Below are 22,410 nucleotides of genomic sequence, written 5' to 3'. Positions count from 1 at the left end.
ATGGGAATGGTTACACTGACAGAAGCACCTACATACCAGCATAACTTTACATGGAGGGGAGTAAAGGAGATGATTTGTTTATGCAGGTTTTGGGTTGAAGTGCCAGAGAAGCTCCTCCCTTCCCCTCAAAAAAGGCAGTTTAAAATAATTTTCAAGCTTGATAGTGCAACCCGTCCCAAGTGAGCAGTGTTGCTCACTGCAGGTGTAGTAGATGCAAGATAAGCTGTTGTTCTCCTTTTGAGCTCTTCTCTTGTAAGAAACCAAGGCATTAAAATGCAAAGTTTGTGCCATATCCCAGTACTGGATCAGAAGAACTGAGTGCATGGACCCTTGCAGGATGCATTTGTTACTTGGTTTGGCTTGATTTCCCAATTGTTGCCTTAGCTTGTTACCGGTAAAAGGCCTTCAAAAATGAAGTGGCTAGAGAATTTCTTTCCCCCCACTGCTTTCTTTTAGCGTTCTACCTAAGATAAGGTACTCTTGCAAAAATCATCTTGCATTATGTGTTTCTGTTTTTGGAATAGTGTGAGTGATTACTCCCACACCCCAGTAGAGATGTTTGGCCTCAGAATATTGCATTCCTCCACATTACTAAAGGAATCAATCACTTATTTAAGATTCACTTTTTTTAGGAGCTAGTTTGGACGTGATTTGGAACTCGAACACTGACAATGGATTTCTGTTTTTGTTTGCAGCAGGGTGAAAACACTGGACTACCAATACTGTGAGCCTTGTAACCCCTTTAAACCTCTTGTTTTTTAAAAAGGCTTGCAGAAGGAGAGCAGATCTTGTCTGGTGGAGTGTTGAATAAACAGAAAAGCCATGATGACATTGTTACGGAGTTTGGAGACTCTGCATGCTTTACGCTCTCCTTACTGGGACATGTCTATTGGTAAAGTTACTTTTATTTTGTCTGTTAAAGCATGCACTTCAATTTGACCAGACCAAACCTTAGCCAAGAAACTTTCAGTCCCCACCGGGTTCAGCTCTCTCTGGGTTACATAGCCTGAACAAATTTAGAGTATGTTAGATGCACATAGATTATTATGGAAGCTAACTAACTTGGAACACAAGCATAGTTTGTCTTTCACACAGAGCTTCTGAGCGCTTGAAAATATAAAGGCCTCTTTTCCAGGTTGTTAAGCATGCAATCCAAGAGTAATTTTTAGTAACTTAGGCCTGTTCTGTGTTCTTTAAGTGCAACTCTCAAGGCCATTTCCTCAGTGTTACCATTTCAATTTCCTGTATCTGTTCTAAAGATGAATAGCTGTATTCTTCAAATGAAAGTTTTGAGGAGTTTTCCAATTTACTAATGCCTGTCAGCAAAACTTTACATATGTAAGTGTTTTGCTTTTGCTTAGATACAAGAAAGGTTTTGGTAAATGTGAACAGATTAATTTAAATAGCAATAGAGGATTTCTTGGATTCTTTCTTAGTATACACTAGCACTTAGGTACAGTAATTTGGGGGGGGACTGTGAATCTAAATGACTTTCATCTGCTTCTAAATACTTCAGATAACTTGAAAACAACTCAAAATTGCTCTGTTTCTGAGGCTTAAAAAGTTAGGAATGTTGCTGTGGTTCTCAACGTGTTTTTGTTTTTCAGCTCTACTGGAAAGCTATCTTGAACAAAAGTGCTGTTCTTATGTTTCCCTTAACTGTTGCATTCTTTTTGCAGCAAGACGGACCGGCTTGCCAAAGGATCAGAATGTTACCAAAAGAGCCTTAGTTTAAATCCTTTCCTCTGGTCCCCTTTTGAATCACTGTGTGAAATAGGTAAGTCTGCAGAACTGCTTCCCTAGTGAAGGTGTTTTCTACGTTTCTGGGTATGTCAAGTTTTCTGATTTACCATCTCCACGTGGGAAGGTTTATTTTTACTCATGTCCAGAACTTGTAAGGAAAATACCCACAGAATTCTTCAGGATTGTTTTGGGGAGCGATACCACAGACTGCTTCTGAGAATAACTTTAAAAAACAAGTCTGTTATTAATAAAACTGATTGTCCAGTTAGCAATGGAAGAACCTTACTGATTTAGTGTAAGGGAGGTTCAAAATAACGAAATAAAAACACACCCCTTTTAGAATACTTTGTTTACTGTCCTCCTCATTTCAACCCAGACCTTCAGCATGTAGACTCAGGAATAACTCTAGTTAAATCTCCTTCCAATCTTACAGGTGAGAAACCAGACCCTGACCAAACGTTTAAATTAACATCTTTACAAAACTTCAGCAGCTGCCTGCCTAACACTTGCACAACATTGGTATCTAATCACAACATATCCCACAGACAGTCTGAGACTGTCCTTATGGAAACGCCACAAGACACAATTGTAAGTTTTGCTAAAATCTTTGGAGATTTAAAGCAGTCTTCCCAGTTTAAGTGGATGATACTAATTAGAAACGACACTGCAAGAATATCTAACAGCTGTCTTCCATTTTCAGGAGTTGAATAGACTCAACTTAGAATCCTCCAATTCAAAATATTCCTCCCTGAACACGGATTCCTCCATGTCTTACATTGACTCAGCTGTGATTTCACCAGATGCTGTCCCTCTTGGATCAGGAACTGCCATATTGTCTAAACAGGCTCAAAATAAACCAAAAACTGGGCGGAGTTTGCTGGGGGGACCTGCAGCTTTGAGCCCCCTAACTCCAAGGTGAGGCCTTGAGATGGACCTTCTTTGTAATTAGCACCACTGTTAATATTGTTTGTGACTTGAAACAGGAGATGCATTTCCAAATATGATGTGCAGCACAAACCATATTGGTAATGCATTATAAGTAATGCTACAGGAGCAAAAGCTAAACAACTTCGGTGGCAGCTCTCCGCCCTAGTGTTGTTTCTTCATCTCTTCTGTTTCTTAAAGAAGCCGTCGGTATTCTGTGATTAGAAGAGAGGAACTCTGATTCAGTATATTGCTTGTTGCAACATTCACACTAGAAAAATCTTTAAAGGAATGAGCTTCTCCTCTGAAATAAACTATTTAATATGGAAAGCTGCTCTAAGAGCTTTTCTGGAAGAATAGCTGTCTTCTAAAAAGAACACTTAAATATGTTCTTTCCTATATGGTGTCTTATTTAAAGAAAGGGTATTATGGTACAAGCCATAACACTTATTTGGGCTGTTCTTGTATTAATTATTATGCAGGCAGGCTAAGAACATTCTGTATCTTTAAAATCTTAGGAATAAGAATATTTTCTACCAAAGCATCTTTTTTATAGATGAGAATAGATGCTAAGTAAGCTGTTAGAGGGTTAACATCAATCAATGGACTAGTTCTGAAATAAAGCTTGTCTTCTGGGTCTCTGCTTTAACCACAGAATCAGGCCAGCTCTCATGGTCTAATACTCTGACATTTCCACTTTATTTTATAAAGCTTTGGAATTTTGCCGCTAGAAACCCCAAGCCCTGGTGATGGATCATATTTGCAAAACTACACAAACTCTTCTTCTGTGATTGATGTGCCATCTACAGGAGCACCTTCAAAAAAGGTATTTTGCATTCTAGAATGTGATTGTTGTTCTGTATGACTTTTACATTGCCATATAGTTCCATAATGTAAATAAAACAAACATTGCATGTGAGCTGGATTGTGCTGACAGTGAGGAGAACCCAATTTATCCACTGCTGACAAACTTATTTTTGAAATAGAATTTGGCTGCCTAAGCAACTGGTTACAGCCCCCTTTAGTCATGGAAATGCTCTTGGTTAATTCAGTGAAAATTTATGTGTATATACTACGAAGTATAAAAAAATCTGTTCTTCCCAACAGTTATTTAATGCAGCAAAATAGGGTAGTGCTCACCCGCTTACCAATACTTACAGGTTAGCAAGGTTGGGGGGAAAGGAGTTCACTTTTAATTTGATTATTATAGCAGGTCAGGTATCATCCTGGCAAAATTATTTAGACTTTTAGAGAGTGACAGTTGAAATCAAATCCACTGTAGAACAGACTGTTTCAATGTAACAGCAGTTTCTAAAGCTTCAACACACAGTGTTTATTTTGAAAGAAATCTTATCAACTAAACAAACAAAGCAGTATTTAAAAAAAAAAAAAATCAAGCAAAGATGTCTACCCTATACGTATTTCCAGTTTATCATGTCACTTCCTTTGGATAGGAAAATGGAGGGAGGTTGGGTTTTTGTCCTCAAGTTTCATAAAGATAAGCAATAATCTTCTCTTGCTAATAAAAATAAGCCCTCAGTAAAATATTCTGCTAAGCGGTCAGGCCTTCCTGGTCTCTTTATGCACAACTGGCCTGTTGCGGATATTTAGTACTTAAATGCATGTTTTGGTTTGTGGGGTTTTTTTCCCCCCTCCCCCCTCATGTCCATGTTTCCCCTCCTCCATTGTTTCTTGGAGGAAGTGGATGAGAACGTATCTGTCCTCCACAAATACTGCAATCTTGCACTTTAATTGTGGGGTTTAGAGCAAGGCATTGGCCCTTCTCAAAGTCAGAATAGGGGCATGTTAATTCTCCCCCTTTCCTGTGACGACTGAGAGCTGGGGGTGAGGAGTCATCGCTACTTTTTGTCCTCTCCGGCGCCCAGGCATGCGCACATTGCCACGTTGCTGTTGCTCAACAGGCATATGAGGCAACCTGAGGCAAGTGCTATAACTTCCATCCACCTGCAATCAGAGAGGAATGGACTATTAGGACTCTTTAAATTATGACGCCTTCACAGCTTTTGTGTGTGCAGGGTGGAGTCTGAAGACAGCCAGAACTTGAAGTTGGCTTTCTTAATGTGTTCTCAGGAATGACTCTAAACAATAATAGAAGCCTAGAGTGAGCTGAAACTCAGCTTCTTGCATGCAGTCCTTAAATTCTAGTTTGTAGACCAGTGTAATCAAAATACTGCTGGTCATCCATGGAGAGCTGACTGGTAGAATGGTACTGTTTCAGTTGGCTAAACCTTGCTTAGAGGAAACTAAAAAATTTGCTTTTTTACTCTGTAAGCAACTGCCATAGTTGCCATAGTGATAAATGAGAGGTGGAATGTTGATGACAGAACCATTTGTTCCTTTTTCAAAAACAAAAAAACTGAGGATATTTTCATATATTTTTAGTAAATCTAGAAGTTGCCCAAAGGGGTGCTAGTGTTTTGTAGGCAGCCAACTCTTAAGAGTTCAACATGAGTAATAGTGTTGAACTCCTCAAAAAGTAGAACTTTGACTTTTATCAGAACAAAAGCAGTCAGGCAGATAACTTCAGCTTTTTTTGGAGGGGAGGGAGTCTTCTGAAGCCTTTGCCTGGGAACTCTGGAATCTTGTTGCCCAAGTCATTAAGAAGTCTGAAGACATCTCATTACTAGCACCTTTACGAGTGTGGGGGTTTTTTTGGGGGGGGGTTGTTTGTTTTTTGTTTTTTGTTTTTTTTAACTGGACCTCTTTTGCCTTTGCTCTGTACTGCACAGTACAGCATGCTTTGTATGGCTGATCCTGATTCCCATCCTTTAGTTGCTCAGGACCAACCATTTTTGCGTGACACACTTGAAAAGCACTGGCTTGGGATTGATTGTGCACACGTAGGAAGGCGCTCTCAGGTAACACTGTGGCTGTCATGCTGTAAGGATAGCATGTTTTAGGCAGTATATTGTTAAATTATTGAGAGTCTGTATAAAATTGTAAATGAAATAGCAAAGCGTAACTTGCCAGTGTAGTACTCATCTGCTTTTACTTTATATTCTAGTGAGAATTTTAATCTTACCTGTGTGCTACATGATAGATGAAGAGCTTCAAGAGATGAAGGCGTACTTACTTCTTTTTTGTTGCTTTGCTAGGTACAGCACCAGAGTATCTAGGGTAAATCTCACTAATCCATGTGTATGTGTTCTACCCGGCCACATCTGGATGGCTGCCGACGTGCAGCTATTAAACACATTGTAATGAATAGCTTAGAATTCTGAGCCATACTCTGTCCAATGTCAATAATTACTTGGCCGGTTTCACTTCTGCTCTTCAAATTACCAAGTTAGAGAAGGTTTAGTGTAGCTGTGGCTAGAACGTGCATGACTTACGGGGGCAGTTTCCTAGGAAACCTTTACGTAAACGAATGAAACATTAGGATGGATCCAAAGATTTCCTATCTGAGTGGGCAAGCATACTTGCTGGCTGCCTAAAATGTCCTCTGATATCAAATAAATTGAAAGGGAAGAGCAGGACAGTCAAATAATCCATAAACTAGTATTGCTTGTGCTGTCTTGCATCACACTTGTGGATTTCTTGTTTCTTAAAGAACTTCTTTTCCAAATGGGCATTGCAAGCTGAATGTTATGGTGCCTAGAGGAAGCAAAAAGATGTGTTTTAAGCTTTCTTTAAAGTGAAGAAAAGGGCCTGTTCTTTGAATCCTTTATAGGAGGTCTATGCACCAGATGCTCTGAATTCCTCTCCAGACTTGTTCAGTAGGACTCGGATTCGCAATCAAGTTATCACAGGTCTAAGTTCCCACACATCAGCTGAGCCAGGGTAGGCATCGAAATGCACATTTTTGCTCACAGAAGGTAGAATGTGACTTAGCACCACAACGTTGTCTTACATGCTTGTAACCTGTGGCAAGTAATACACAGACAATGTGACTTGTAACTTCTAAAGAAAACATGGTTAACCTGAATAGTGCTTTCTTGGGTTTGTAGGCAAAAAATGTGCATGTGGACACTTACTGCTCAGCTGACATGCAGAATTTGCTGTCCTATGTTAACTTGGCTGTAGGTCTCTGTTCTCTTAACTTTCTATGTTGCATTATGCAGATCCCTTTTTGATGAAGAAGGTTATTTTTGTATCTCTCCAAAGGCTCATGCAGTAATGATTTAACTTGTGAAATACTGATTTATACTGTGAACAGTTATGCTAACCAGACAGTTGAAATTACTGTGAAATCCTCAGGGCAGCGAATGTCTCGAAGTTGTACTGTAAGGACCATAGTGGGGTGTAGCTTCTGGATATGGTTGTAATACAATAATTCAAAAATGCTTTTTCCCTGGTTGTTCCTTTGTACAACTTTCTCCCAGTAGAGAAGGAATTTTAAATACAGTATCTTTTAATTCCTTTTATTCTTGCACAAACATTTAACATATAGTTTCTTCTTACCACTAGATGGAGAGATTTCATACCTTTCAAATAATGAGCATGAAGTTTTCATAAATTTGGTGTTACTGGTATTTTACAAGCAGAATGAGAAATACTTTGGAGGGATGATTCTGGAAAATAATCCTGTACTGAAAGAATCTATATTTCTTCTTCTTCTTTGCGCAATGTTTGTTAGGCAGAAGAGATTTGGTTTGGTTATAACAGATTGAGACTTCTTAGGGACATAATAACAAACCTGTAGAAACTTTGTGTTATGCAGACTGTCACCAGGATAAGCCAAGCTGGAACAAAATCTGTCTTCTCACAAAGTGGAAATAGCCGGGAAGTCACTCCAATCCTTGTTGCACAAACACAGAGCTCTGGCCCACAGACAAGGTAGGAAAACATTATTTATCTTAGTATTACCTGTTGCATTTCCTTTCTGAATGAATTTGGCTTTTTTTCATCCTTTTTGGATGTTTCTGCAGTGTTCCTGTTTGGATGAGGAAGGAGTGTGGGTAGGGGGGTTTTGTGGGTGGATGTGGGTGTGTGATTTTGGGTGGGGGGGGGGTTGGTTGTTGGGTTTATTGTTTGTTTGTTTGTTTGTAAAAACCTCCATGGATAAGGTGGAAGCTTGTGCATGGTGGTTTGTTTGTTTTAAAATCTCCTTTGCAGTTAAACCATTTCATCAGTAAATGGTAAAGTAGCTTGAAGAAAATTCTGCTCGTGTTCTTAATATGCAGCAGACTTTTTTCCCATCTTGTTGAGATGGGAATACCTGCACTGTAGTGCCTGCGCATCTTTATGTTTAAAACAAGTATAAAAGCTATTTTTACTGGAAGTGGAACCAAGAACTTCAGTTTTAATGTGCTGCTTATTTTCAGTACAACACCTCAGGTATTGAGCCCAACAATTGCTGCTCCCCCAAATGCACTGCCTCGGAGAAGCTCTCGCCTATTTACTAGTGATAGCTCTACAACAAAGGTAACAAACTGCATGCATTTTTGCAAACTTGTGGGTTTTTTCTTACCCATGCCACTGCACTAACAAAACTTCTTTGTATGCATAGCAATTCTAGAGCTTGAGAACTGGCTCTATAATAAGCAGAGCTTATGAAATACCTGGTTGTACAAAACATATCATGATGCTATGATAGGTTATTTTTCAGCTCTCAAGAGTGCTCAACTAAAAGAGTAGGAGGAAAAGTGTCTTGAACAAAAACAAAAATACGTGCTGGGATGACAAATGCAGTGGTCCTGCTAGCTGTCAACCCATTTGATAAAGGGGCTGTGTTGTCCAGGTATATTTATTGAAAAATTCATTTGAGGCAGTTTTGTGGGGGTTGTTTTGTTTTTGCCCCAAACAACTTACTGTTTTCATTTCAGTTATCTGTTACTTAAAAATGGAAAAGAACACCAAAATACAATACTCCGGGACCATATGTAGGAGATGTGAACATTTGCCATTTTAAAAAGAATAACTAAACCTTCAGTGGGGTTACTAGGCATCTGTATGCTTAAGTCTAAAGTCATTGGGCACTCTTGTTAAAGCTGCAAACATACATACGTACATTTCTTCACAATTCATTTGCAAGTTTAGTAATCTGAATTTAAGATTCTTACATATGTAACTCTTACTCTTCTTCCTTTCAGGAAAATAGCAAAAAATTAAAAATGAAATTTCCACCTAAGATTCCAAACAGAAAAACAAAAAGTAAAACAAATAAGGGAGGAATAACTCAACCAAACATAAATGATAGTCTGGAAATTACCAAACTGGACTCTTCCATCATTTCAGAAGGGAAAATTTCCACTGTCACACCACAGATTCAGGCTTTTACGCTACAGAAGGCAGCAGCAGGTCTGTTTGAATGCTGTCAGAATGTAGTAGAGTCAAACAATCTATGTAATCTAAAAATGTACATCTACGTTTTTAAGGTTTAATGAGAAAAAATGTTGTTTGCTCCGGTCTTGCTTGTTTCTTGTTGCTCTGGTTAGCCCATAGCTATCATCTCTGTATAATTATCAAGTGTGATGAGTTCAGTATCTTCCAGTTAACTTGCAGAGAACAGGGGAAGAAGTAATAAAAAGTTACTACTTGTAAGCAGATGCATCTTGCAGTCTGTTGTCCTTATTGGTGATTAACATTAAAATATTGCCAGGCAAGATCCTTGGAAACTGAGTCAAAGGAGCTATATGTAATCGAGTCTTACTCTCCCCAAATTGGGTTTGTATAGTCTTTTCTTTCTCCCTATATCCCGTTTACTTAAAAACAGGTCTTTATCCAGGTTGTCAGAAAATCCTAGACAAACTGCCAATTCCTTTCTTTTGGCTCAATAAAGTTTCCAGGCAGCAAGAAGATGTATCCATGGATACCAGACGTGGAAACTCTGTTCAGACCTAACAAAATGTTTGAATCATTGCTGTAAATGTAAAGCTCTACTTGCCCTGAACTTTGGAGTTTCCTTGTTTCTGAGTGTTCTGTTGCTGGCTTAAAGTCAATATGTGACTTCCATTACAAGGGCTGATGTTCAGAATATTATGCCTAAATTAGGAGTATATAAACCTGTGTTTGGGAACCCATGAATGATTCTTGTAAGAGAATTCGAGAGCAATGCATGCCACAGTGAATAGCTTCTGGGATTAGCAGTTTCAAGTAATAAGTCTCAGCAGTCTTTTCCATTTTTATTTATTGCATTTTTTTTTTTTCCTAGAAGGTTTGATGAGCCTTCTTCGTGACATGGGGAAAGGTTACTTAGCCTTGTGTTCCTACAACTGTAAAGAAGCGATAAATATTTTAAGCCATTTACCATCTCACCACTACAACACTGGTTGGGTGCTGTGCCAAATTGGGAGAGCTTACTTCGAACTTGCGGAATATATGCAGGTAGGAACAGTGTGTAGTCTTTTTTTTTTTTTTTTTACTCTTTTCAATCTCATTTTGCATAACTTTGCACAAAATCTGTGGACTTTCTCAACTGTGAGCTTCTGTGGCCTTCACAGATAGCTGTATAAGCATTAGGTTTGAATAGTAAAGTTATGCCTGGAGTGGATCTAGATCTTGAACCTGGATCAGTAGTCATTCTGCTTTCCTGAAGAGACTCTCTTATGCATTAGATCTCTTTAATGCTTCAGTTGTTTCCTCTTGCATGCAGTCACTGGACTCTCCTCCTTGCCTCTTCCTCTTCACTCACAGCTGTGCCAATGCAACTGTTTGTACTGCAATGCCATAAATTAGATCACTGAAACAATTTGGGTTCTAAAACAAAAAACTTAGCTTCTTTCCACCATTTTTAGTTAATGCAGATGACTTCAATGACCTAGTTTCCTTTGCAGCCTCAAATGACTGCATTGGCACAGCTGAGGTGATGTCAAACTGTGGTTCAGAAACAAAAGTTGAGCAGCTAAGGGCATCCAGCAGTTTAACTCTCTTATTGCTGTTGTCCTGATAACTGATGTGCTCGTTCTCTACAGACAAGTTTCCTTAGAAGTTTCTAAAACACTTCTTGACTTACTGTGAACAAATGTGATAGGTTTCAGAAGTGTTTTTTAAATTGCACACAATCTGATCAGAAATGGAGCATCATTGCCCCCATTTAGCTTTTTATGTGTAGTTTCTTTTGAAAACTGAGGCTACAGACCCAAATAACTTCCTAAAGCTAGTCATCTTCCTTTGCTGCTTAGTGTTGTAACCTGTACAAGGAACTCAAGTTTCTGAAATAGATGTCTGTATCAGAAGTACTTCATTAGACAGCTGTTCCTAAGTGTACTAGTTTCTAATGAAAATGAAGCCATACTCTGTGCACTGTCATGTGTGCTTACCCCTGTTCCCATCTCTGCACCATCCGTGTTCACTACTATGATTCTCATACTGTCTTTTTTCCTTGTACTTAACATGCCCTACCATGTTTGGAGGGGTTTAGCACTCGGTATGAATACAATCCCTGAAGTCTATTAGAATGGCTAATAAACATAATTGGCCTGTACACGTATGCTAAATGTTTTCCTTATTTTTTGCTGATAGCTTTTTCTGCCTCACTTGTGCACTACAGTAAAGACAGTGTTGTAATCTGAGTCAGGCAGTTGGGAAGGCTGGCTGGATTTCTGCCTGCCATAGCTAGATGTGGGGTAGTCACTCCTTCGTTTGAAGAGGAAGTTAAAAAACACCACAGGACCACGGTAGTTGTGCCTAGTACACTTATTTACAAAGCAAAGAGAATGCTCGGTTTGGATGTATGGTGCTTCCAGTGTTGACCTATGTGCTCTGCTTTGGTGAGTGGAATTTGTTTTTTTAAACCTGATTTCTGTTCTTAGGCTGAGAGGATATTCTCAGAAGTACGGAGGATTGAAAACTACAGAGTAGAAGGCATGGAGATCTATTCCACCACGCTGTGGCATCTGCAGAAAGATGTTGCCCTTTCTGTTCTCTCAAAGGATTTGACAGACATGGACAAAAACTCACCAGAGGTATAAAATGCTGTTAGGTTGAATGAGAAGTAACTGTATGTGGCAAGATCAATGATTCAGAACAAAACTCTAAACTCCAGTCTAGTTCGAGTGTATTCTTATGTGAGAACTGCATGGTAAAACTGGAGAGGGAGGTGGCAGGATTGCCTGTTGAACTGATGTCTGAAATGGCCTCTTAAAATATCAGCTTACATGGAACAGGTTGAAACCTCTTATATGTTAATGATTATTTAAATTTGCATTGGCACCATTCATCCAGGAAGACCAAGGATCAGTCAGTCACTCCTGTTACATGGGGTGTTACCTAATGGATTTGAGAACTGCAGATCTTTTTCCTGTTCTGCTACTGCCAGTATCTCAAGATAAGGAATCCTGTACCACCTTTTAATTGCTTTAGTTAATTCACTGGCACTCAAAACATAGTCGGCCTAAATTTCTTTGACATAAATGTGCAATATTATGTTCGAAAAGGCCATTGAACAAAAGAGTATATGGCAGTACAAAGAAATGATATGCAGAAAGTCAGGCATCTTTTAATAAGTGCTGCAGTATGAGTAATAAAGATGTGTCTCTTTATAAAATGTTTGCTTTAACACAGTTGAGGAAATTAGATTCTAGTGGAATTTATTGTTGGAAGAGAGAATCCTGTTCTTGTCCTCTTATTAGCTTGTCTACTAGCAAAAAAAAGCAAACCTGTGAAGCAGCTGGTCTGTAATGTGCAGCAAGATAGTGTGGGGACAAGAAAAATGCAAACTCTAATGTGAGCAGAGGAGAACAGCTGTGGGAACTGGCAATGACGCTAACAATTTGGGAACGCAAGGGACCACAGGCTGCGATGTCCTTACAGTCTCTATGTTGGTCGCTGAACAGGCGGGAGAGAGGAGGTTGCCGCTATAATTGTCACTCTGCAAACTCCAAATTTGTCAATTGGAGGTAGCTGGAGAGTGCAAGAGAACGTACTGCCCCCCTTCATTGTTCCTAGATGTGAGATGTTTTATTTCTAGCATTTCAATGGCTCCAAAAGCTTTAATAATCAAAGTATCTAATTGCTGCAAACCTGTGGGGGTGCCCTTGGACTCTTGACCTCTGTTTTGGTTTGTCTAGTTATATAAGGGGCGTGCAGTCTTACCTGCCTCGCAAACTAAATTTTTATTCTTGTTGTTTATGATCTAGGAGAAAGGTCTCTCTCTCGTGCTCTGGTTAAATAGCTGGTGTTTCATCCTAGCAACGGTAGATATGTAGTCTTATGTAAATCGGTATGGGGAAAATCAGTTCAGCTCAAACTTTGTCACCCTTAACTTGTGAAAAGGGACTGCGTGGTAACTTTGCAATGCTGTTTTTACTAGGCATGGTGTGCTGCAGGAAACTGTTTCAGCTTGCAACGAGAGCATGACATTGCAATCAAGTTCTTCCAGAGAGCTATTCAAGTTGATCCAAACTATGCTTATGCCTACACCCTGTTGGGGCATGAATTTGTGTTAACAGAAGAATTAGACAAAGCATTAGCTTGTTTTAGAAATGCAATCAGAGTCAACCCTAGACACTATAATGCATGGTAAGTTTTTTGCCTCATCCCCCTTCCATTGCATGTGATCCAGAAGTCCTGGAGAAATATCTTACTGATGCTGCCACTGCCAGCATTTCCCTAGCACTCTTCTCTCTAAGAAGAGAGCAAAGCTGTTCCTGCAGAAGATGTGGGCCTCATGTTCATTAACTGCTTACTTCCACAAAGAGGGAGAGGGGAAAAAGTGAAGCTTTTCTGGTTTTCCTCAGATCTTCCTGGCTGCATTATCCCAGCTATTTTGTTCTTTTATGCAGTACTCTTAGTGCATCTAGTTCTTTATTCTTTCCTCCCAGGTGGTGAGATGAGAGAGAACTAATCTTTCATACCTCAGGATATAATCTGTTTCTCTTACTGCTTTAGATATTTTTCTTCAGATAAAGCTGTAAAAGTCAGACCTGCTAGTGTAAATCGCTTAAACTTGGAGAGGCTTATGTGCTTTTCACTTTTGTTTGTAGCTATTTAGCCCCTTTATCTGTGTATCAGATATCAGTTCTTCAAACTATGCAGTCGAACAAAAAAGATAATTTTAGTCATAGCTTTCTCCCATAAGAAAAAGTTCATACCCTTGATTGAGTGGCAAGTCTGTAGAGCGCTTGTCAGGTCATGTTTACTGACAAAGGCTAGTTGATGATTAGAAGCAGTTTTATTTAACAGAATTGTTTTTGTGTTTGCAGGTATGGGTTGGGTATGATTTATTACAAACAGGAAAAATTCAGTCTAGCAGAAATGCATTTCCAGAAAGCACTTGATATCAATCCTCAGAGCTCAGTCTTACTGTGTCACATTGGAGTAGTAAGTAGATTGCGCTTAATTCTATGCTTGTTATGTTTTAATCTGCTTCTGTACTTTGTGTTTGCAATGGAAAAGTCATACTGTGAACTTTTTTTTTTCCCCTAAAAACAAATTCAAAGTACCTACAGCATGTAAGATCCTCCAATATGAATGAATAACCACAGGATTACTGTGTAGGAAGAGAAACCCTCCTCTTCATCACTGACGAAAAGTAATTTGGGGGAAGTTGTATACTTCCAAGTTGTAGTGGCAGTTACTTCAACCAGCATCAGTTCAATTAAATGTATGCAGCTGTCTGAAAAGTTGGTCACTTATCGATCTGCCCTTGCAGAACTTAGACTAACAGCAGCAACACTCTAGGGAAGGCTTGCTTATGAAGTTGTGATGCGGTTCTTAAATGTTAATAATAGTGACATAAGGTTGTAAGCGTGATGGATAGCTACCTGCTGGCATTCGTTGCCTGTTGCATGGCAGCAAAGCATGTCAGATTCTACAGGGGTAGTAGATACTTCTGGCCCCTTACACGCTGCAGTAAGTATTGAGTTAACTCCTGGCCAGAGGTTAAATGATTTCTGTCATCCGTTGGATGGAAAGTGTTGAGGGGGGAGAAGGGAAGCGGGCAAGAGGCAAAGCTTTCTTGTAAGAAAACTTGCTTTCTTAAGGCTTGTTCTGGAATTAGAGAAATATAATACTTTCAGAGGAACAGATTGTCAGTAAATGTAGCCAAATGAATTTGTAGTCGTCTGGCAGATCAGCTGTTACTTTCCCTTTTAAGATTGTCCTCCCTCTCTGATAGGTTCAGCATGCACTGAAAAAATCCGAAAAGGCTTTGGATACTCTAAACAAAGCTATTAACATTGACCCTAAGAACCCACTATGCAAATTCCATAGAGCTTCTGTATTATTTGCAAATGAAAAATACAAGGTAAGTTTTGGTACATGGGCAGCTCTAAATTATCTTTAAACTGCTGTAGCTGTGAAGGAGGATGCGTTGGCAGCTAAATGCTTACACATTAGTGTTGGTAGCATCAGGGCTTGCAATGGGAGCAGGAAGAGCCTGGGACATCTGCCTCTTGTAGAGTGACTAACATGAAGCATTTGCTTTGAGAAGTACCTTCTTCATGGAGGGAACTACGTTAAATTTTTTGATTGTTGTAAAATCTGAGGCCGACAGTTGACTTTTATTTTAATCTGACTGACCCTGGAAGAAGAGAGGAAAGAGTGGGAAATTGTTACAACTGTCGCTGAGGTGTGGCTATGTAACATGTGACATACCAAATTACTAAAAATGGCTCAGCGAACTGCCCTATAAAGCATTTACACCAATAAAAACCTGATATTTCAAAGGCTGTATTATCTAGTAAATAAAGGAAAGGTGAACAACTTCTGAACAGTCTGATCCCCCGTTGACTTCTATCTTATTTAGAAAGAGTGGAGATCTTTCCCACAGTATCTTTCCAGTGACTCTTGTTCTCTAGCCTATTTTTCTTGGCCACAGAATACAAGCCACAGTCTGGCTTTTGAAACCTTGCTTCAAAAATGTGTGTGCGCATGTAAAGGGAAAACTTTACTTAGGACTTGTTTTGAAAATTCATAACTGAACCAATTAAATATAAGCTGTAGTAAGGTTGAGGTCTTAAGTGTCCATTTGTAGATTGTTTCTAAAAATGAAAACTAGAGGATAAACAAAAGATTAAATAAAAGAGCAAGAAAAGAAAACTTGTTCTTTATCATACCTAGCTTTATTCCTTCCTTAAAAGGCAAAATAAAACACATACTGAAATCTGACCCTTATTTCTTACGCTTGAGTCTTTGCAACAGACCTCAGTATCTGTTTGACTGTGATATACACCCACTAACTTCCGTTCCAGAGCACTGACGCTCCCCATGCTCCTGCCAGAGATGGGCTGGGGTGATCAGAGGTTTCATTAAATCGTTTAGGCTTTAAATGCCTAAACTATACACAGAAACCATTTCTAAAAGTCCGCAGGTAAGTATCCAGAACCAGAACCTTTCAAAAGCTTAGGCTTGAGAGCAGTATGTCCAGGCAAAACAAATCAATATTCTTACCTTTTCAGAAGCTCAGTGTATTAAAGGAAGTGGTCACTGTAAACCCACTGTCAGCTTCTTGTGTCTTACACCCTGTTATACACTGTCTTGGGGGGAGGGGGGCGCGCGCGCGGCAGCATTTTATATGTCAGATGTCTTTACTGTTTTTGCAGGAGACCAAAGCCAAATATACTTGCTCTGTTTCAGTAAAAATGGGGCTAAAATGTGCTATCAATCTTTAAAGAAGAAACTACTGTAAAAGAAACTTTAGATACTTGTCATGAGATTGTACGGTTGTTCTTAATGGAACATACTGTATGGAAATGTCAGGTCGTCTTGTTTTTGTTTTGCATTAGCACTAAATCATAGTTTAGGGATGCCATAGCTGGTTGCAGGCTGCTAGCTCATATTTGCTCACTTTTTTTCTTCCTTTTCAGTCTGCTTTACAAGAACTTGAAGAACTGAAACAGATTGTTCCCAAAGAGTCTCTTGTTTACTTTTTAATAGGAAAGGTAGGTAAATCCTTGGAAACTTAATTGCGATCATAAGTCCTTTGCTTCCCTTTGTTGCAGAGATGTAGGCAAGGCTAACTAACCAGCTGTGGCTTAGTATGTTTGTTGTCCAAACTTTCAAGTAGCAACTTCATGTAAGTGCAGCATTCTATGCTTTTATTTTAGGTTTATAAAAAACTGGGTCAAACTCATTTGGCCCTAATGAATTTCTCATGGGCAATGGATTTAGATCCCAAAGGAGCCAACAACCAGATTAAAGAGGCCATCGATAAACGTTACCTTCCAGATGATGAGGAACCAATAACTCAAGAAGAGCAAATCAGTGAATGTTATCCATATGAATCAGGTCGGTATTTCCACCTTCTCGTCGTTCAAGGAGATATTTCCTCTTAGGTGTCAGCTAGTGCTCATACGTACTGCCAACCTGTCTGCTCAGCAAGTAAGAACTCCAGAGGTTCTTCATTCAGAAGTTAGATCCTCTTGCAGTAAGCATGAAATGAAGGATTGTGAGATTCTTCAGAATCTGTAAATGTTACATCTACAGGGACTAAATCTTTAAGGGATGGGACAGAAATTTCTCAACGAATACTGTAAATTTGCACAAATCGGGGTTAATCACACAAATCATGGTTGGTTAATAGCTTTTATGAAACTGAAATGCTCCCAGAGCCCCAAATATTCCATCATTAAAGCATCAAATCATTCAAGTTAACTGAATGGTGTAAAATGAAACTGTTTTTAGAGTCTTTGTCAGCAGTTAAACAATGTTGGCCAAAAATACTCAGTGGTCTGCTAAACTTCAAAAGTAGCTTTCAAAGAAAGTCATGGAAGCAGTTTCATTTGAAACAAGAGTAAATAAACACTCCCAAATAGACTACTTGGGAATAATCTACAAAAGGAATGGCAAAGATTTCTCCTCTTTCTCTGACTTTATTTTGTGTTTAAATTTTGGAAGCCTGGATAAGCATGTATATTGACCTCTTTGAAACAAACTAGAAATAGATAGTGATAGAAAATAAATATTAATAAGCAATTTAATAAGCTTCTGGGAAAAAAACTGCTTCATTTTCTTTTTTGGGAGGGGAAAATTAACAGGAGTATGCTATTTTTTAGAATCCTAAATCTTCATCTGAAAATGTCACTTTGCTGCTGTATATCATGTTGACTTTATTGATCCTGTTTATAGTGTGCTTTTTAATACTAGAAATTTAGCCTGTGAAGTATCAGACTTTCTCTCCCCACTCTTTTAGTTGGACTAATCTAGAATACTGTGGGTCGCTGGGGATGAGCATGTTTCTGCCCAGAAGATGGAGACAGAGTACTTGAGCTTCTGAGCAACACCTAAGCCACTGAGCAGTAAAAGGAAGGAAAAAAAAAAATCCTTAATCTGTCCAATAAGCATAACTGAAATAAAACAATATTCTTGTTATGCTGCGTTTAAGCAGTTCAGTTTCCCTTGCTCTGCAGATAAAATACAGAACAGTTTCTCAGTCTAAGATGAATAACTCTCTTAGGATATGTGAGACTAACTAAAGCAAATTAAGGTAGTATTTGTGGAGGGAGTTTTTTAATATATTGGCTAATGTAAGCCATTTTGTACATTAAACTGCCTAGCAAAGGACTTGAAGTATCCATTGTTCAGAAACGCGTGGAAGCATTTGCTTTAGAGCAATGAAGGCATCTGTATTTATTCATGTGAAACAAGTTAGGTATTTGGAAAATGACAATATGCCAAACTGTGCTATAGAGAGCAGACTGAAGCCATACCATTGTATGTGCAGAACAACCGTCTTAAGCTATTTACCTTGGTGCTAATTTTAACAAGGACAGAAGTTAAATATGAGTAGCTTCTCAGTATGCACACATTCATCTTGTACACAGTGGACAGCATGCTGTCTTCACTCAAATGAACAATAGGAATTTAGTTTCCTGGAAGCTATAGGCCAACAACCATCTGAGCTGAGGGAGCGGAAAAATTCTCCACAAATCAAAATGTGGCTTTGAAATGCAAGTTTCGGCATCAGAAGCTTCTATATATGTTTACTTAAAGCAGTTCTTACCATTGATCTTGCACAGTATTCTCTGCTATTAAGGCAAGGAGTAAGTAGAGATTCCCTAACACTAATAATTGAATATTATTTGATTGTAAATTGAGTGGTGTTGATGCACTAATGTAGAGGGTAACTAATATGAGCATTTGAGATGGCTGGTATGTTTCGAAGGAGTGAGAAGGTTAAATAGCTTCTGAGGCAGTTTTGAAACCTGCTGTACTGATTTGTACCTTACTAGGCATCAGGAATTTCAGGCCTTTAGCAGAAGGTATATAAGAAGGCGTTAAAATAATGAGATTACTTGTTTCTAGAACATGTACTTCATGTTAATTCCTTTCTTAATGCATTTATTCAAACTTTATTAAGCTGGCATGAATTGACATATTAGAAAGTAAAAGGAAGAAGCCATATGGCTTAAACATTTTGAGGGGAAGGGGAAAAAGGTTGGAACTTGCTTCCATGTTGTTCATGAAGCCTAATAAAGACATCGCTACTGTTCTAACACACGGGAGTTGTGTAAGAATTTTCGTGCTGTTTGACTATTTTGTTATGTGTTTTCTTTCAAGTTGGCACAGACGAATCCCAAGAGAGCAGCATGACGGATGCAGATGACACACAGCTCCATGCAGTTGAAAGTGATGAATTTTAACCTCCAAAAGCCAGTACCTGGGCTTGAGGGTGTGACTTGGTACTGTTGTGTTCTCCCCTTCCTTTGCATCCTGGGTCTTCACATCACTGAGCCAGCACCGTCGTTATTCTCCACTGACACCATGAGTACACCACTCAGACTGAAACTGTACACAGAATTAATGGCAGTGCAATATTCAGCTGCTACTGAGTCTGACCAGTTGGCTCTTACACACTTATGAAAATGACTGAGGAGGAAATGCTGGTTTTGGATTCCCCTTTGCTGGAAGAATATCATGGAAGAAAGACTTGTGGTTTGCTGTAACGGAGCCAGTAGATGTGGGGATAGTACTAATGAAGCAGTGTCTTGTTCTTTTTCCAGAAATGTGTCTTAGTTTGGTTCTTTCTTGGTAAGCAGAGTGCTCAACTTCATTTCTGAGTTCTTCAAGGACAGTGTTGACAAATGCAGGCTGTTAAAGACTTTTGCATATTGTAGTGTAACTTAAATGCCAGGGAATGTAAATGACCTTAAAGCTGCAGTGTCTCCAAGTGAACAAATATAATGCACATGCTCAGGACTGGGAGTATGTCAGACTGTATGAAATATCCAGTGTCCCTACTTAGAGTGCAAACTTGCAGGAGTGTAAACGTAGCAGGAGAATCACATTGCAGAATCACAGCTTTCACAGAATGCTTTCATGTTCTAACCAAGAATTAATTTATTCACCTAGTTTCTAAAATGTCAGTGTTTACTTTGTACTTCAAACAAACAAGTCGGCAACATGTTGCTTTGTTTTTCGTATACCCCTTGATTTGTTCTTCTCATTCTAAAAATAAAAGTTAATAAAGGGAAAATCAAGAGAAAAATGTAGATAGAACTGTAATGTGGAAACATCAAACCTTTAATTCACAATGATTGCGTGTTTCTAGTTAAATAAACTTGGAAGACCATGGAAGCCTTAATACAATCAGAACCTTACAGTCAAATTCATCAAATATTTGTCTAAGATAGTATCCTTTTTAAAACTGTTTTGTAAAGTGTGGTCTAAGCAGGATGCAAACGTGCAATTATCTCTTTCTCTCTTGCGCTCTTTTTTTCCTCTCCTTCTTTCTTAGCTGTTCTCTTAAGATTCTCAGAGTACATTCTCACTCTAGGAATTGAGACCCTTTTCCTCTCCACAGAGGCTGTTTCTGTGAGAAGAAAGCTACACCATGTTAAGGAGTCCAAAATGATCTTTCTCTGTAGCATTCTGCAGCAATGATTGGTGCCCTTTATGCAGTGATGATAAAGAAAGTGTATGATATAAGCAGTTTTAAAGAGCAATTTATGCATAATAAATTGGGAATGATATAAATTTCATAGCAACATATTTGTTGTGATCAGTCTTAATTTTTTTATGTATATTGTTTTTAGGGGTCCTCTAGTTACCTTTAGGACTTTTTTTTTTCCTAATTGTGTCCTTGTCTTACACTTGGCATGTCTTCTGTCACACCTCCTCTCTGGCTGAGAGCTGCGTGGACACCTTTATCTCATGAAAAATAATCCACAAGTGCTGTGCAAGAATATCATTCGCTAATCTTTTTTTTTCTTTTTTTTTGAGGCAGGAGGATAAGCAGTGAAAAATAGGCTTAAACTCTCCTAATAGTGTGAAAAGGAATTTCTAAAATCTGAGGAATGATAACATATAAAGGAGCTTTGTGCCTCTGCCATGTAGTTCAGATCTGCCTGTGTCTGGAAGGTGGATGAATTGCCTGGAAAATCATGAAGTGTTTCAGCTGACCTGAGTGTATTGAATCTTGTAAGGCTTGTGGTGGTGGTAGATATTCTGGGGTGATCCTCTTTCCTGAGGAGTCCTCCTGAAGAGAACCTAGGGCTCACGCTTCCCGAGGGCTGATCTGCATCTCCAGTAAAGTCCATACACAGCGCTCTTGAGTTGCCTCTAGCTGTGCTACCTTGTTTTGCCATCCAGCCTCAGCGTGTGCATGCAGATTCCAGTGCCTTCCTCCCAGGAAGGGTTCCTCAAGGATGAGTTACCAAGAAGCAGCCCAGCATAAGGTCTGGAGGCAGTACTTGTGTGAATGCCACCAATTAACGTGTTAATTGGCTGCCTTTTTGTTCCCAACACTTAGGTTTTCCTAAGCAAAAAGAGGAGTCTCTTCCATTTACCTGGGAGCTAGAAAACTCTCATTTGAAGCCAGTGGATTTTTGTCATTATATGTAGAGATGCACTGAGCACACCTAGTCCCCCAAATTGCTCACTTTTTTTTCCTTCTTTTCTGATTTAAAAAGCAGGTGCTACTCTCATGACTTTTCCCAAACAAACACTGCTTGTTTAACTGGGGACCAGAGATCTAGGAAACAAGATGGCTTTTTCCCTTTTAATTTTGTCCTCTGAAAGTTGTGAACCATTGTGGCAGAATTTTTCTAACAGCCTGGAAAGAGCTCTTTATTCAGATGGGATTTTAGAAGGATACTCATGTTACCCTGAAGATTTAATACTTAAAAATTGTCCCTTGCTTTATCTGTATATCATCCCTTAAGATGATTTTTTTTCCAATAATTTCAAGTAAAAAGACCATGGGAATTAGACGATGGGAATGAGACCATGCTGCTATTTTACCTTCTAAACAGATACCCCCAAATCAGTACTTAATAAAATTTTGCTGTCTTTGAAGAGGGGTGAGGAGAGGGAGGGCAAGCATGAAGGCACTCTGACAGCCAGGTTAGAGCAAGTGTGTTTGCTGAAGAGAATTAGGGAACTGTCATTTTATTACAACGAAAATATGGAAAAATGCAAAGTGTGGGTGTGGTGTGTACTATTTGCATTGAAACAATGTTATTTGTCTTTTTTTTTTTTTTGCTTTTCCTGACTTTATTTCAAAAATTGTACAGTCTTAGAAAAAAAAGTCTTTTCTGTTAATATATTTGCGATTCATTAAAGGATGTGGAAAATCCAAATAAACTACTTTTAAAAGCAGGTTTATAACCAGGTCATTTGGTTTAGCGTTGGAATTCATCCTTAAGGAGAGGGATGAATCACTCGGGGCCTGGCAGGAAGCACTCCGCGGTGACCGTGCGCAGCCAAGCTGGAGAGAGGGCTAAGGACACAACCTCTGGGCGTTCAGGGTCTATCTTCAGTCCTGCGCTAGCTGCTGGTTCTTGGGGTCGTCCTTGCAGCTCACTTAGCTGGAAGCCTGTAATACGGCTTCATAGGTGGCACCATTTTCACAGTGTCTCTTGACATGAATTCCTCTAACAGCAGTTTATTCCTTCTAGTTAA

The 22,410-nt window shown here is 39.0% G+C and overlaps 1 protein-coding gene across 8 annotated transcripts in view; it reads left to right on the top strand.

Moving 5' to 3' along the window:
- CDC27 (cell division cycle 27) overlaps positions 1-22,107 on the top strand; it is a 33,431-nt gene extending 11,324 nt beyond the window's left edge. Inside the window, exons 4-19 of one of the 8 annotated variants that reach the window (XM_067311886.1) lie at positions 767-892; positions 1,680-1,777; positions 2,177-2,331; positions 2,444-2,658; positions 3,379-3,493; positions 7,349-7,464; positions 7,953-8,052; positions 8,721-8,928; positions 9,785-9,954; positions 11,382-11,534; positions 12,881-13,089; positions 13,773-13,890; positions 14,687-14,815; positions 16,377-16,451; positions 16,617-16,797; positions 19,069-22,107. In XM_067311886.1, coding sequence (XP_067167987.1) covers positions 767-892; positions 1,680-1,777; positions 2,177-2,331; positions 2,444-2,658; positions 3,379-3,493; positions 7,349-7,464; positions 7,953-8,052; positions 8,721-8,928; positions 9,785-9,954; positions 11,382-11,534; positions 12,881-13,089; positions 13,773-13,890; positions 14,687-14,815; positions 16,377-16,451; positions 16,617-16,797; positions 19,069-19,151 — 2,251 coding nt within the window. In that variant the 3' untranslated portion in view covers positions 19,152-22,107. Of the gene's footprint in view, positions 1-766; positions 893-1,679; positions 1,778-2,176; positions 2,332-2,443; positions 2,659-3,378; positions 3,494-7,330; positions 7,465-7,952; positions 8,053-8,720; positions 8,929-9,781; positions 9,955-11,381; positions 11,535-12,880; positions 13,090-13,772; positions 13,891-14,686; positions 14,816-16,376; positions 16,452-16,616; positions 16,798-16,844; positions 16,937-19,068 lie in introns of all 8 variants that reach the window. The other 7 variants (XM_067311885.1, XM_067311884.1, XM_067311883.1 and 4 more) reach the window with 7 other exon arrangements.
- The last annotated feature ends 303 nt before the right edge of the window (positions 22,108-22,410 follow it).

This window comes from Apteryx mantelli, chromosome 28, assembly GCF_036417845.1.
Source record: "Apteryx mantelli isolate bAptMan1 chromosome 28, bAptMan1.hap1, whole genome shotgun sequence".
Classification (NCBI taxonomy): Eukaryota; Metazoa; Chordata; class Aves; order Apterygiformes; family Apterygidae; genus Apteryx; species Apteryx mantelli.
Note: the sequence above shows the minus strand (reverse complement) of the source record. Positions and strands in the feature narration are given on the sequence as shown.